Genomic DNA, 15557 nt, shown 5'->3' with positions numbered 1-15557 from the left:
CTACGATTCTTTCGAACCTTACTATTAATCCTTTTTGTTGAATACCAGCACCCTGAAATTCTATTGCACAACAGCTCTTCAAATCAGGCCAGGTTGCAAAGACAGAGACATGTCCAGAGGAAGTTTCAAAGCCAAGTAAAGATTGAAAATGATGATCTTTGACACAGAAGGACAAGTCCCAGGCAAGGCACCAACAGGGCTGCCTCTGGACAATACTTGAGAAACAGAAAACTGCAAAGTCGCTCCCGTGGGTTGTGTGGTAGCCATCGAGCTGGCGTGCAAGAACCACTGCTGTAGACTGCTGTCACCCACACTTCAGCGTGTTTCACTGGACTGCCTGGGTAGTTAGGTAGCAAATTCTGCTGTGTTTTCAGTTTCCAGAATCAAAGTTACAAACACACATAAAGCATTCAATAGAAACATGTAGCTACCCTTCAAAGCAAGGAAGAAATCTTCTGGTCTTTAACTGGAACAATTAGACCAAAGAATCATTCTGATAATAAATGTATTTCTAATATATTTCCTTTGGTTCGAGAATTGCCAGGTTGCTGGGAGCCAGGTCTCCGGTTCCCAGGCTCATACAGCAGCCATCATGTCCTGGATTCACATTCTTTCTTTCCTCCAGTCTTCTTGAGAAAAATAGATTCAGTTGAAAAAAATCTGCAGCTCCAGGGCTGAAAAGAACAGGTAGTAGTGTTAAGTATTCACTTTCAAAAAGAGATTCAAATTCCCATTTAGGGAATAAAAAAATTGAAATATTAATGACCATTAAGACTTAAGCATCAGGACAGCAGTTAACAGAGATGGACAATCGTTTATGAATCTTGCGAAAATGTAGGAATTTTGAAATTAATGCAAAATAAACACGAGTGAACCTCCTTCCCGGATCTCGGGGGCCTCAGCAGGTCTGCCCGAGGTTAATGAGCTGACAAAAGTGGTGTTAGCTACTCTGATAGTCGGACAGACAAAGAAGCAAGTTGCTTTTGACTGCAATCCAACTGTGTTTCAGTGTCAGGTTTGAGTGACACATAAAGGGGCAGCCTCTGGCCCCAGACCTCACTTCATGTGGCCCCCACCACTGGGACCTCCCAAGATGCCCCACCAGAGAGCCTCGTTCTTTGTGGCTATTAACCCCACCCCCCACCCCACGCTTTCTTTCCGAACAATTTAAAGAAAGTAGCAGTTTGGTTGATAGAAGTAAATGGGTGCATTGGTGGGGGGCATTTAACCCCCTTCTTCCTTTGGCACCTCCCCCTCTTGCCTACCCACACTGCCCGAAACACTTTTTGAAAAAGAAAGAACCATCTTTTAGCTTTTTGAAATGCTAGTTTTAATGTATGTACGATATGTGCTGGGGGTGGGGTGCGTTAAGATTTTGTAAATTTCTTCTGAGTTCCTGGTGGCCCCAAAATATGAATGAATGTAATTATTGCATTGTATATATAATGTGTGTTTGTGTATACATATATATATATATATATACACACACAGTGGTACCTTGATTCTCAAACGCCTTGGTTCTCAAACAACTTGGAACCCAAACACTGCAAACCCGGAAGTGTTCTGGTTTGCAAACTTTTTTTGGAAGCTGAACATGTTCCGTTTTGAGTGTTATACTTCCGTTTTGAGTGCCATGCTTCTGTTTTGAGTGTTACACTGAGATCGCTGTGTTTTTGCTATTTATTTTGCATTTTTGTGGCTTTTTTTGTGACTGTGGAACCCAGTTCAGTTACTGATTGATTGTGTGACTGCAGTACATTGCTTATTTGTTTTCATTTTATGAATCAATGGTCTCGTTAGATAGTAAAATTCACGCTAAATTGCTGTTTAAGGGGTTGTTATTAAAAGTCTGGAACGGATTAATCCATTTTGCATTACTTTCTATGGGAAAGCGCGCTTTGGTTTTGGAATGCTTTGGATTTGGAACGGACTTCCAGAACGGATTAAGTTTGAAAACCAAGGTACCACTGTATTATTATTTAATTTCTATACCGCCCTTCCTCCCAAGATCCCAGGGCGGTCTGCAATGTGACACCCCGGAAGACATCATGTAATGTTATCATCTGTCACAGCCTTTCTCAACCTTGGGTTCCCACATGTTGTTGAACTACAACTTCCATCATCCCTAGCTAGCAAGGCCAGAACTCAGGGATGATGGGAGTTGTAGTCCAACAACATCTCAAGACCCAAGGTTGAGAAACATTTTGGGAGTCATTTTGGACTCACAGCTGTCCATGGAGGCGCAGGTTAATTCTGTGTCCAGGGCGGCTGTCTACCACCTGCATCTGTTACACAGTCTGAGACCCTACCTGCCTGCGGACTGCCTGGCCAGAGTGGTGCATGCTCTGGTTATCTCCCGCTTGGATTACTGCAATGTGCTCTACGTGGGGCTACCTTTGAAGGTGACCCGGAAACTGCAATTAATCCAGAATGCGGCAGCCAGACTGGGGACTGGGAGTGGCCGCCGAGACCATATAACACCGGTCTTGAAAGACCTGCATTGGCTCCCAGTACGTTTCTGAGCACAATTCAAAGTGTTGGTGCTGACTTTGAAAGCCCTAAATGGCCTCGGTCCAGTATACCTGAAGGAGCGTCTCCACCCCCATTGTTCAGCCTGGACACTGAGATCCAGCTCCGAGGGCCTTCTGGCGGTTCCCTCATTGCGAGAAGCCAAGTTACAGGGACCCAGGCAGAGGGCCTTCTCGGTAGTGGCGCCCGCCCTGTGGAACACCCTCCCTTCAGATGTGAAGGAAATAAGCAGCTATCTTATCTTTAAAAGACATCTGAAGCCAGCCCTGTTTAGGGAAGTTTTTAATACTTAATGCTGTATTGTTTTTAACACTTGATTGGGAGCCGCCCAGAGTGGCTGGGGAAACTTAGCCAGATGGGAGGGCAATAATAATAATAATAATAATAATAATTATATCCCGCCCTCCCCAACCGAAGCCGGGCCTAGAGCGGCTAACAACAGTAAAAGTAACACAGTTTACATAAATTCACAATCAATCAATAGAAATTCATTCTAAAATCAATTCAGAGTCAAATTAATGGCAACCATTGGGCTAGAGTTCTATGAGGATTACCATGATCTCTGACCCCAGTTTACATAGCACCCTGCTTCCCAACCACATAGCTCTTTTCTTCTGATTTGTGATAACATTTTCTTGTTAAGTACAAAAATTGCTATGGGATTTTGTTTTTACACTTTTCTCTCTCTTGCAATTGTTATATATTGGAAATCAATAAAGCTACTTATTAAAGAAGAATTGCTTTGTTGAAGGAATCCCACGACTTGGGTAGCCCGATATTCTGTGTTTTTTAAAAATAAAAAATTGAGCCTTTATTTTGAGAACAAACTTACGAAAAAAATAAAATAATTATTATTATTTTATTATTATAAACCCTGATCTCTCCGTTCCATTTCCCGGTCTTTTCCCCCCGAAGCGAATCGCTTCTTATATAAAATGCAACGTCACGCGATAAGAATCGCTGAGTCATCCTAACGGGACGGAGGCTTCTTCTGCCCAGCCAGGAGGGGCGGGGCAGGCCTCGGTCCCAGACAGCCATTGGCTCGCCGCGGAGGTCCAGCCGCCCAATCGCCGTCCCCCTTCGGGGCCTGGGCGGAGCCATCTCCGACCCACCTCCGCCCGCCCGCAGGGGAGAAACGCAGCGCATGCGCAGACCAGCTCCCTCCCCCTCCCGCCCCGCGACCGTTGACACCGCCCGTTTTTCCCGGCATGCCTTCCCTTGTGACATGCGCGGTGGAGAGGGCCAAGATGGCGGCTCCCGGCGGCTTCCCGTTCTCCTCAGCAGCGCCGCCGCCGCCGCCTCGCCGCCTCCTCTTCCTGGCGCTCCTCTTCCTGGCGGCGGGGCCCGCGCGGGCGGGAAGGAGCCGCGTGAGGGCGCTGAGCGACGGGTCGTGGAGGGACCTCCTGCAGGGAGAGTGGATGGTCGAGTTGTGAGTCGGGGGGGGGGAGGCTGAGGGGGAAGGGGCGCTCTGTGCATGCTCAGGGGAAAGAGGAACGCCCTTCGCATATCCCTAGCCCTCTTATCATTATCATTATTAGTATTAATTGATTAAATAAATCTTCCTCGCCAAATTATTTTCATTAGGTTCCAAAAAAATTTATCAATTCATTTTTATTATACATATATACATATGTATAGTGTGTGTGTGTGTGTATGTATATATATATAATAGTATAGTATAGTGTGTGTGTGTGTGTGTGTGTATATATATATATATATACACACACACATGCACTCAATTTTTCAATTTTTTTTTGTAAATTATTATTATTTTATATATATAAATAAAATAATATATATATACAGTAGTACCTCAGGTTACATACGCTTCAGGTTACAGACTCTTCTAACCCAGAAATAGTACCTCGGGTTAAGAACTTTGCTTCAGGATGAGAACAGAAATCGCGTGGCCCCATTAGCTAAAGTGGTGCTTTAGGTTAAGAACAGTGTGTGTGTGTGTGTGTGTGTGTGTGTGTAAATAATATTTTTATTCATTTTCCATTTAATTATATACATTCACATCATCATATGATCCACTTTACTGCCCTGGCTCTTTAGAGCCTATAGACTTCCTTCCTTCCTTCTCTCCCACCTCATGGCTATCAAAATTCACCTTTATACCACAGCATTTTGCACGTTTTCCAATTCTAATTGCACTCATTACAAAGTTACTCAAAATTTAAATAAATACAGAAAGGTACTTGAAAGATTATTGCAAGCAATTGACATCCCTAGCAGGGTTGTCTGAAGACTCGTGATGAGAAATTTTCTACCTTTCTATAACTATTTGCAAATTTATTTATTTGGTTTTTCAGATTAAAAGTTTAGAGTCACATATCCAACATAAAAACAAGATTCCAAAGACTCCCCTGGACTTCCCTCCTCCTCCCCTTTGTGGGTCCTTTGTTAATCATTTCCCCTTGTATCTTTTACGATAATCCATATCTTTTTTTTTCTCCATTGCGTCCAAAATTCAGCATTAAACCACAAGTGTTATTCCAATCCTACTAACGATAGTTTTCTGAATTTTTTACAAATTACAGTAGATCGGATACAATTCCCCCCGTTAAGTTGACTTCCTTCCTGCTCTCCACCGTTGTGTTGTGCTCCTTCTGGCCTATTTATAAAGTTCCCCCACAGCTCTTCATCCAACACTGGGCGTTTTGCAGCATGGAAACACAGGAAGGGATACTAGCAGGAAACATTAATCCCTTAAGGAGAGAGAAGAGCTTGTCTGTGACTAGATGGCTTGTCCCTCTGAGGCTCCTTGGAAGCACCTTCACTTCTCTTTCTGAGGCACAGCTGCACCATGAGGAGGCAGAAAAAACCGCTGCAACAGGGCAAAACTCTCAATATGGTAGTTGACACGCAACAACCACACGAGCCACTTCCTCAAATGCGCAAAGATTGCAAAAGTTGCAAAGAGTTTTCAGCGAGTTACTAAAACAGCTTTCCCCTTTTTTAAATCTGCACTTGCCCAGCAGTTACTTTGGTTGATTTTATGATGTTTTTGTTTATTTATATATCTACTTGATTTCTATAGCTCCCTTCATCTAAGGAGCGCAGGGTGGTTTGTAGTATGAAAGCATAAAAATACGTAACATGTTAACAAGCAGAGCAATACCCCCCTCTCCAGGGTTTAAAAGGCCACAAATTGTTTAAGTAGCCGAAGACCGGGGAGGAGAAGAATGTTTTTGCCTTGTCACCTGAAGGTCATCAGGCGACTTACATTAAAGAAAAATACATAAGCAAACATAGTGACATAGGAGGGGGAACTGACAGCCTGCTGTTGCACAACTTTGTTCTTGCTGCTAGAGCCAGATGTGAACCACCCTCCCCCCTTACTTTCTTATATGCACACTTTCACTGTTCATTACCCTTAATTATAAAGCCAGGCTTCAGTGATATAATCAGCATATTAAAAAATTGTCCAGGAGCACCTTAGAGACCAACTGAGAAATCTCTATGTGGGACAAGAAGCTACAGTTAGAACTAGATATGGAACAACTGATTGGTTCAAAATTGGGAAAGGAGTACGACAAGGCTGTATATTGTCTCCCTGCTTATTTAACTTATATGCAGAATTCATCATGCGAAAGGCTGGGCTGGATGAATCACAAGCCGGAATTAAGATTGCCGGAAGAAATATCAAAAACCTCAGTTATGCAGATGACACAACATTGATGGCAGAAAGTGAGGAGGAATTAAAGAACCTTTTAATGAGGGTGAAAGAGGAGAGCGCAAAATATGGTGTGAAGCTCAACATCAAAAAAACGAAGATCATGGCCACTGGGCCCATCACCTCCCGGCAAATAGAAGGGGAAGAAATGGAGGCAATGAGAGATTTTACTTTCTTGGGCTCCATGATCACTACAGATGGTGACAGCAGCCACGAAATTAAAAGATGCCTGCTCCTTGGGAGAAAGGCGATGGCAAACCTAGACAGCATCTTAAAAAGCAGAGACATCACCTTGCCAACAAAGGTCCGTATAGTTAAAGCTATGGTTTTCCCAGTAGTGATGTATGGAAGTGAGAGCTGGACCATAAAGAAGGCTGGTCGCCGAAGAATGGATGCTTTTGAATTCTGGTGCTGGAGGAGACTCTTGAGAGTCCCATGCAAGAAGATCAAATGCATCCATTCTGAAGGAAATCAGCCCTGAGTGCTCACTGGAAGGACAGATCCTGAAGCTGAGGTTCCAATATTTTGGCCACCTCATGAGAAGAGAAGACTCCCTGGAAAAGACCCTGATGTTGGGAAAGATGAAGGGCCCAAGGAGAAGGGGACGACAGAGGACGAGATGGTTGGACAGTGTTCTTGAAGCTACCAGCATGAGTTTGACGAAACTGCAGGAGGCAGTGGAAGACAGGAGGGCCTGGCGTGCTCTGGTCCAGGGGGTCACGAAGAAGCGGACACGACTAAACAACAACAAGGTGCTACTGGACAATTTTTTAATTTTTGTATTTATTTGGACTGCTTCAAGACCAACATGGATACCTACCTGAAGCTAGAATAATGAGCATATGCAGCTGCATTACATTGCTAAGAGGAGAATCTGGTGTTCCACCCAGAGTTGTCAGCTCTGGAGAGCAGTAGCTTTGCAGAATTGTAGGCAGGACAAGGTCATTTGCAGCCTGAGGTCCTTTTAGCTGGAGACACCAAAAGCTGAGTCAGGGAATGTTGGCATTGCTGTCTCCTCTCTCCTCAGCTGTGAACTCATCTCATTGTCTAAGGATAGGTTCTGAGGCCTTGCAAGCCCCCCACCCTGCTCCGGGTTCTTTCCCGTGAGCCCTTATTGGGAGAGTGCAAAGCGGGAAGTATTTGCCTCCCAAAGGAGAGCCGCTGGATCATGTCACTGGCAGTGGACCATTCAGGAGGCTGACTCCAAATCCTTTCTTAACCATGAACTCATAAAACAATATTGAACAAAAGAGCATATCTTGCATTGTGAGCGGCTGCGATACATTTTTTTGTAAGCAGTTTTCTCTTAAGTTGTGCTTTTAGCACTCTGTAGACATGGCATGGATGGTGAATATGTTTCAGGGAACCGGATCTTAAAAATATATTATAAAAGGTGATGGTTTTGTGGAAAGGAAACTTTCCAGAAAAGTGGTGTAAAGCTGCATAATCATTAGCAGGGCAAAAGAGGGATTTGTGTTTTCTCGTGCAGTAGTTGCTTACATAAGTTTTCTTTTCTAGTTATGCTCCTTGGTGCCCTGCCTGTCAGAACCTACAGCCAGAATGGGAGAGCTTTGCTGAGTGGGGGGAGGATCTCGAAATTAACATTGCAAAAGTGGATGTGACGGAGCAGCCAGGTAAGGTTTACTTCTGTCATAGGGGAAATAGTTTATATGTTTGTAATTCATTCTCTTATTAAAGCATTCACCTTGTAGGTGAAAAGGAATTGCACATAGGTGAGTGAGGTGCTCTGACCTCCTCTGTCTCAACACAGAAACCAAATCCATCCTCTGTGCCGCCACAGTAATACAATGGACTTCTGGGGGCAGGATAATAATAATAATAATTATTATTATTATTATTATTATTATTATTATTATTATTATTTTATTATTTGTACCCTGCCCATCTGGCTGGGTTTCCCCAGCCACTCTGGGCTTACAGAATATATAAAGCATAGTAAAACATCAAGCATTAAAAACTTCCCGAAACAGGGCTGCCTTTAGATGTCTTCTAAAGGTTCTGTAGTTCTTTATCTCCTTGACATATGAAGGGAGACCCCTGCACGTTACACAGGACTTCAAGGCCCCCAGTCCATGAGAGGCTAGTTAGTAACTTTTGAGAGTTCATTTACAAGGATGTTCTAACTTGTTCAGATACAGTAGGTTGCATTAGAGCAGATGCATGCACCACACATCTGTGTGGATTAGGCTAAATCAGGCATAGGCACCCTCCGGCCCTCCAGATGTTTGGGACTACAATTCCCATCATCCCTGACCACTGATCCTGTTAGCTAGGGATCATGGGATGTGTAGTCCCAAAAATATCTGGAGGGCCGAGTATGCCTATGTCTGGGCTAAGTAGCAAGACATTTGCAAAGGAGAGCATGCATAAAACTGAAGTAATTATAGTTAAATGGCATGCTCCATAAATATTAACATGGATAACACCGTACACCACCTTTTAAAAATATTTTTAAAATTAATTTTCACAATTAAACATTATCATCACATCATCATAAAAGAATAAACCACACAAAATAAAAAATAGAAAATAAAACATTTTCACACCATAATAAATTCATATTTTGGGATTTCTTGGATCCCTCGACTTCCCTCCACTCCCTCCCCTGGTTCTTTTGTGTTATCTTAATTTATACATGTCAGTGATTTCCTTACCTTTAATTGCTTCTGAATTTAAACATTCTCTTTAATATTACAAGTGTTTTTTAAAAACCTGCTACTGTATTAATTAACAGTACACCACCTTAATTATGTCCTTCTAGCATGCATGCATGTGTGTTGCTGCTGCAAAAATTTTCAAGTCACTATTCAAGACGAATAGCTTTTGTAGAGCAAGGCCTGTCTGTTTGGGGTCCAAGTATTGATCATATGTTACGTGGGGTTGGAGAGTAGATTGCTACATGAGTATCTTATGTGAGTTGTAGAAGGCTTAAGAGTACAGAGTTCAAGGGTTACACAAAATATGTGCAATTTGGGAAAATAACTCTTAACAAGCCTTTAGCAGCAATACATATTGATAGCATAGAAAAAACCCTTACTTCTAACAAACTTTTAGCTCTGATTTTCCTTCTGGATCTTTCTGCAGGACTGAGTGGACGGTTTATCATAACAGCACTCCCCACCATCTACCAGTAAGTACTCTAATTAAATGTGACAGGTTTTTTTATTGGGGGTGGTGGGAGTCCTTAGTTCTTCATTCCTCACCCCCAGTTCTAATTGGAACAATAATACTGGACTTCAGCTCTCTCTGTCTTCTTTGGATGAAGGTGGGGGGGGGGCGGGGGGGCAGGAGAGAATGCCAGAATCATTGGGGAATAAAGCTGACAATGAGTTCTTGTGTTTGTACCAACGCTCAGCCTTAGTATATGAGTCCAGCAGTCTTCTCCATAGTTTCACATATGTGGAATTTTTGAGTTACTGACAGGACTCTTCTTTTGAGCAGCTGTAAAGACGGTGAATTCAGACGATACCAGGGTCCACGGACTAAAACAGATTTCATCAATTTCATCAGTGACCAGGAGTGGAAGTCCACTGAGCCCATTTCTTCATGGTTTGGTCCATCTTCCTTCCTGTAAGTGACAGTTAAAGTCTCTTTCTCCTCCCTAATAGGCTTCTGCAAAAATAAATAAATGCAAATGAATGAATTACCTATTAAGATCATTTTTTTAAAAAAAATTCAGTCACCTTGAAAATTGCTTGAGGGTCTTGGTAGACCACTTAATAAACTTACTTATTTCAGCACTGATAGTGTGGTCAAACCAGTATCACCTTGTGGAAATTGCAGGTCAGCCTAGGCCAGGCTGCTTAAAGAGGCTTCTTTAAGCTGCTAACTTTTCCAGCAAAAATTACCCTTCTCCATAACCATATTATGAAAATCATGTGCTCGAGACTAGGGCCTTTTTCACAGCCTATTTAATCAATCTGGTCTTGGTCAAAAGCCTCCTTTAACTCTGTGTTAGGAGAAGATTGATGGTGGAGCCAAGGAAACCATGTCCAGAGGAGGTTACAGAATGTTAAAAAGTGAATTTTGAGACGAGAAGGATGTTGCAGTTGTGCCACACGCACACTTTCTCTAGCAAACATCCGGCATCAGAATCCCAAGTATGGCAAAGAAAACGTCAGGCATTCAGAACAAAGGTTTCATTAGTGCCCCAACGGGAGTGAACAACACTTGGTGTTTTGTTGCCTTCTTTGATTGCAGAAAAGGCCTTTTGTTTTATCTCTTCTGCTTTTTTTTTTTTTTTTTGGCAGGATGAGCAGCATGTCTGCCTTGTTCCAGCTATCTATGTGGATCAGGGTATGTGTGTGTTTCAAATCTCCCTTTGAGCCAAAGACACTTGAGTGTCTACCTTGGTGACCCAGGGGTTGCCAGTATAGCTCCTGTGGGCACAACTGCCACCTTGAGGAGGTCTTCCCCTGCCGCCCATCAAGTCTCTGGGCCACCCTCCCTTTTACTGCCCCCTTGCTTCTGAACCGGTGAGGGAGGTTATCCTTTCTTTCAGAGAAAAGTGCATAGACCTGAAGGAGGAAGTTGGAAGAGACACACTCTTTCCCACTTCCTCATTCACCTCTCTGTGCTCAAGAGCAGTTCTGCTGGGTCTGTCTTATACCCAGGTTCCTTGGAAAAGTGCAATTTCTATCTTTCTGGGGGTTTTGTGGGTGGGTTGGGGGATATGTGATCAGAGGGGGTGTCATTAGCTCAAAAATTCACACACACCAAAGGTTTGGTGACCCTCTGCCCTAACCAGCTTCCTTCTCTTGTAGAACTGCCACAACTATTTCACAGAAAACCTCGGCATCCCAGCCTGGGGGTCCTATGCCATTTTTGCATTTGCAACGTTGTTTTCAGGACTCCTTTTGGGGCTTGTAAGTAGATGTTTTCGTATGTCTTGGAAACTTTGAAGGTCACATCTCACATCACACACGAAGCAATAATACAGTGTTAAAACAAAGAATTTTTCTTTTCCAGATAATGGTATTTCTGGCAGACTGTATTTGCCCTTCCAAAAAGCACAGACCGCTGCAGCACCATTATCAAAGTAAGCCCTATTGCGTGTCTTGTGTTGCAAACTGAGGTTGGATCGCAACTCCTGTCATTCCTGACTAAGGATGATGTGAGTTGTAGTCCCAGAACATCTGGGGATCCAAGCTGAAGAACACCAGCAGAGAGCAAGGACCCTAAAGCTGATGTTCCATAGCACAGGAAATACTCTATCCCAGGTAGAAACAGGTAGAAGAAGCAAGCAGGACAGCTTGGAAGCAGGAGACCAAGGGGCAAAGGCAGTGGCTGATTGCATAGCCGAAAGGGATAGCAACTAGGGGGTGCCCCCTGGGCCAGTCAGAAGGGTTAGAGAAGCCAGAAGCTTCTGGACTCAGGCTTACTCACATTCTCAGAGCTGAAGCCAATGCTCATTTGGCAGGCCCAGTCTCCCGTCTCGGAGCACAGTAGCACAAGTTGACAAAGGTGCTCCCGACTGATGAGCTCATCCCAGTTACTGGAAAATAACGTTTCAGAGGTCTAAGCGAAAGAACCTTTTTCTTGACAGTGGCCTTACTCAAACACACCCCATGCTCCAAATATACAGCATGAAAATCATAGTTACAAAATGGATGTAATAATTGCCACTGGATAATGGCTTGACTCCTTAGTTGCCCTGTGCAATGGCCAGGGCTGAAATCAGTAGGTGGACATTTGAGGCAAGCAGATTTTGGCTGAGCTGTTTAGAGAAACTGCCTCATAGTTTAGAGCTGTGGGACAAACAGTGGAAGATCAGAGAGAGCCTCAGGAGTTCGTGGGCTGTCCTTCCATGGAAGGAGGTGGACATTCATTTGTCTGGGACACTAGTTTCACTCTGCCAAGGCTTGTAGAACGGTTTCAAAACTTATAAAGTGTTCCAAAAATGAAAAGAAAACTACCTCAGTGCTTCTTTTTATGCCTGTGATTAATTTTAGTGCATTTTGCTTAAAGTTGCTGGTAAAAAGACAGATCCATTAATGAAACAGAAATTCCTGGTGTTTATTTGTGGTTTTGAAAAATGGAAGTCCCAGTACTTGGGCAAAGCTCCAAGCTTGGATCCCCCGTAGGCCTGAGCAGGTCATCTTTGCCCAGAGGTAAAAATATTTTTTCTTTTCAGAAAAGCCACCGGAGTCTACTCAGCTCTTGCCAAAAGCGGGTGAAGGACCGGAGGAAGATGATATTTCCGATGCCGAGGTGGAGCCCAGAGAACCACTGAATGCACTGAGGCAGCGTACTGCAAACCCTGTTGCCCACGCTGGAGCAGAGCAGTCGTAGCTACTAATTCCAGCTGGCTCCCTCTCTGGATTTCCTGAGTTACTACTTGACATTCAAAGGGGAAGGAGAGGGAGTCCTCCTTTTCCTCTCCTTCAAGAGAACAGACATGGAACAGTTTGAATTGCGGGCGGGGGGGCGCGCAACCACATTTTGATTTAGCCAGTCTTTGATAAAGTTTGATATGTGAAGCAATGGAGGTGGCAGCCTTGGGCTGGGCCGGGCAGTGCAGAAGGGCAAGTTACACATATGGCTTTCTGTCGGTATCCACATGAGTTGTTTCTGATGGCCAGCCTGCAGTGCTGGAGAAAGTTTCCCTGAACTGTCCCCGATGAGGCTTCTCTGTGTACGCATTCCTTCCTCATCATGCAGAGGCAGTCCGGGAAGAGGAGTCTTCAGACATGCCGTCTGCTCTCCTCCTCCAATGCTAACAAGAGGGTAGTCCTCTCAAAGTAGCTCCGCTCTTCAGAATGCAAAAAAGGAATCTGCAGCTGTGTCTGAAACAGGCCTCTGAAGTAAGCAGGGAGATTCGAAGGATGTAGCTAATTTCGCATGCTCAGGAAGGGGCCTGCGTCTCTTGGCCAGCTGCCCCCAGCACAACCACCGAGGGGTGCTTCCAAAGCCGTTTGTCGATGACCTGGGTGGGGTCTGCTGTCCAACCGGGAAGGAGCTCCAAACCCTCTGGGCACCCCAAAAACAGTCCTTTGTCCCCCAGCCTAGTGTAACATTGGTTGTCTTGGCTTGTTAGTTTTGGCCCTCTGCTTGGCCTCTGGGTATTGTTTCTTCCCCCCTTTTATGTGACAGTCCCCCCACCCCACCCCCTTGTTCCTCCTGCTTTTATAACCCATGAAGGAGTTGGGAGATGCCGTGTCCAAACTTTGTTGACTTTGAGGCTAAAGGATGTGAATTGTATGCAAGGGGGAAAGGCAGGTTGTGAAGTCAGCTGTTCGGTCACCTTCTAACTTGTTCTTGCAAACTAATACTTGTAAGTCTATTGCAAAATTAAGGATATGAACTCTGGCAGGTTTTTCTGAGGGCTTGGCTCAGTCCTTGGTTTCTCTGCCCAGGTGCCTTTTTTTCTATCTCTATCCTCAACTGAAAGTTTATTACTCCTGACAGTATTCTAGAAGAGGCTTTGACTCTTTGAGCAGCTTCCTGTGGCAGCCACAAAGGCCAGTGACACTGTGAATGCAGCTAGAATTTCTATGTCTCTCTCTTTCTCTGCGGCCACTTGCTCTTTTTCTACGGCGCACACCATTCTTCTCTTGAAGGTTTTCCACCTTGGGGCCAACTTGCTTTCTGCCCTTTTAAGTGCAGCCTGAGTGTATTTACTTCCTCATTGTTTCCTCACAGAGCAGACTAAGGGCATTTCATGCTCAAGATTAGGCTGCTTTTAGACATCCCAGGCAGTTTTTCCTCATAGGTGTTTCGTTTTATCTAGATGAACACATGAAAGCTCTGTAATCCTCTTTAGTCGGCTTCTAAAAAAACCTGGGGCATCTCTCCCAAATCTTAGGGTGCTTGTAAAGGACCAACGATGTGCTTGGAAAACACTGAGACCGGCTTGCAGCCGCTCTGTTTAGCCAGGTCCTGCCTGTCTCTGAAAGTGGCTTGTCATTGCCTCCAACTCCCTTTAGAGCCTTGAACCCAGCACTTGGTCACAGCCTGATCTAAGGTGGGCTGCAACCTCAGTACCATTCAGATATATGGTGAAATGATTGAGAGCTTGGGTTTCCAAATGTGTGTTTCGGCTGAAGGTGGTCAGTCCCAGGTCAGCCAAGGCTGGTTCTTTAGAGTAATGCTGTTTTTAAACCTTTTAAAGTTTTCAGTAAGTTCCACTGCAAAGTGGGCCTTGGACTGCCCCACTTCCTAGTTGTCTGCCTTGAATCTCCGGCTTCATGCCGTGTTCAAGAAGCCCTCTGCCCCGCTGTTGCTGTTTTCCTTTTGCGTTGTGTTTTCATGCATAAAAAATATTGGAGGGGTGGGGGGAGATAAGGTTTTCAGAGTCAGTTTCTGGTCAGTAAGCAACCCTCTTCCCCGCTCCTGCATCCCCTCAGGTATCCAGCCTTGGCCAACCTGGGGCCTTCCGGGTGTTTTGAACTCCCATCACCCCTCGCCAGCACTGCTTTGATGGCAGGGGATGATAAGAGTCCAAAACACTGAGGTGGGCCCCAGGTGGGCCAAGGCTGCCTTTATGTAGCAGTTGGGGGGACGGGACAGATTGAAGCATCGGCAGGTGTGTGCCCATGCGTGCTGCTCCTTTGCCACAGAAGACGGCTCAGTTGCATCCCATAACATTTCTCTGTCTGAACCACAACTTTTGAAGCCCTAGTTGGCGTGGGAGATTTTTAAAAAATATATATTTTAAACTGTTGGCACATGGCCCCTGAGAGGGGAAGTGCAAAGAAGGGGGTCATTCCATTTACAGCCTGCCATTTGCTTGAGGAAGGACATTCCTGGTTTCTGACTTAAACAAACAGTGCTCCTTGGGTGGGACAGTTGCACCCGCCTCCTTTTCCCCCTGGTGCAGTCGTGGCCAAGGCAGCTGACCTGAATGCATTCCAGCTCTGAAGAACGAGGGAGCCGTTCCTGATGTGACCAGGCAGCACTCCAAAAGGCGGCTTGCAGAAACTAGGTTTAGGTCAGAGTTACTGCACAAGTGACTTGTGACACGAAAGACTAGTTCATGATCCAAGGCGCAGTAACTGATGCATGTTTGCTGTTCTCAGTTGTTGAGTGAATGTTGTCTTTGCAGTTGACTAGATGCCTCGGTCCTACCTGGGAAATCGTTTCCAAGTAATAAAATTACAGACATGTAGGAAACTTGTAACTGTACCTTGTGGTCTTTGGGGGCGGCTGCCAGAGTCTCCCTCCGAGGCGTCTCAAATGAACTGGAGCAGCCCTAAAATGGTGTATCTCCCCCTGCCCCAAAACCTAATAATTAACAGTAGACACTTAACCAACATTCCCTGTCCACACTTCCTTTGGACAGCGGGCAATCGAGTCAATTGAAATAAAGCCTGCTGCTCAGTTAAACACT

The 15557-nt window shown here is 44.7% G+C and overlaps 1 protein-coding gene across 1 annotated transcript; it reads left to right on the top strand.

Annotated features, from left to right (window-relative positions):
- The first annotated feature begins 3719 nt into the window (after positions 1-3719).
- Positions 3720-15340, top strand: TMX1 (thioredoxin related transmembrane protein 1). The gene is made up of 8 exons (XM_081190632.1): positions 3720-3958; positions 7727-7842; positions 9314-9359; positions 9671-9799; positions 10480-10525; positions 10993-11094; positions 11198-11267; positions 12363-15340. Exons 1-8 carry the CDS (start codon positions 3738-3740, stop codon positions 12518-12520), a joined length of 888 nt encoding a protein of 295 aa, XP_081046758.1. The 5' UTR covers positions 3720-3737; the 3' UTR covers positions 12521-15340.
- The last annotated feature ends 217 nt before the right edge of the window (positions 15341-15557 follow it).

Source organism: Podarcis bocagei (genome assembly GCF_964188305.1).
Source record: "Podarcis bocagei genome assembly, chromosome: 1".
In the NCBI taxonomy this organism is placed as follows: Eukaryota; Metazoa; Chordata; class Lepidosauria; order Squamata; family Lacertidae; genus Podarcis; species Podarcis bocagei.
This window is presented reverse-complemented; position numbering and strand designations above follow the sequence as displayed.

What these genes read in the sequence shown, in the direction of transcription:
- TMX1 (XM_081190632.1), top strand. Translation starts at nt 3,738, where the DNA reads ATGCCTTCCCTTGTGACATGCGCGGTGGAGAGGGCCAAGATGGCGGCT. An exon ending in CAGGACTCCTTTTGGGGCTT is followed by an intron (nt 11,095 to 11,197) that starts GTAAGTAGATGT and finishes TTTCTTTTCCAG; the next exon opens with ATAATGGTATTTCTGGCAGA. An exon ending in GCTGCAGCACCATTATCAAA is followed by an intron (nt 11,268 to 12,362) that starts GTAAGCCCTATT and finishes TTTTCTTTTCAG; the next exon opens with AAAAGCCACCGGAGTCTACT.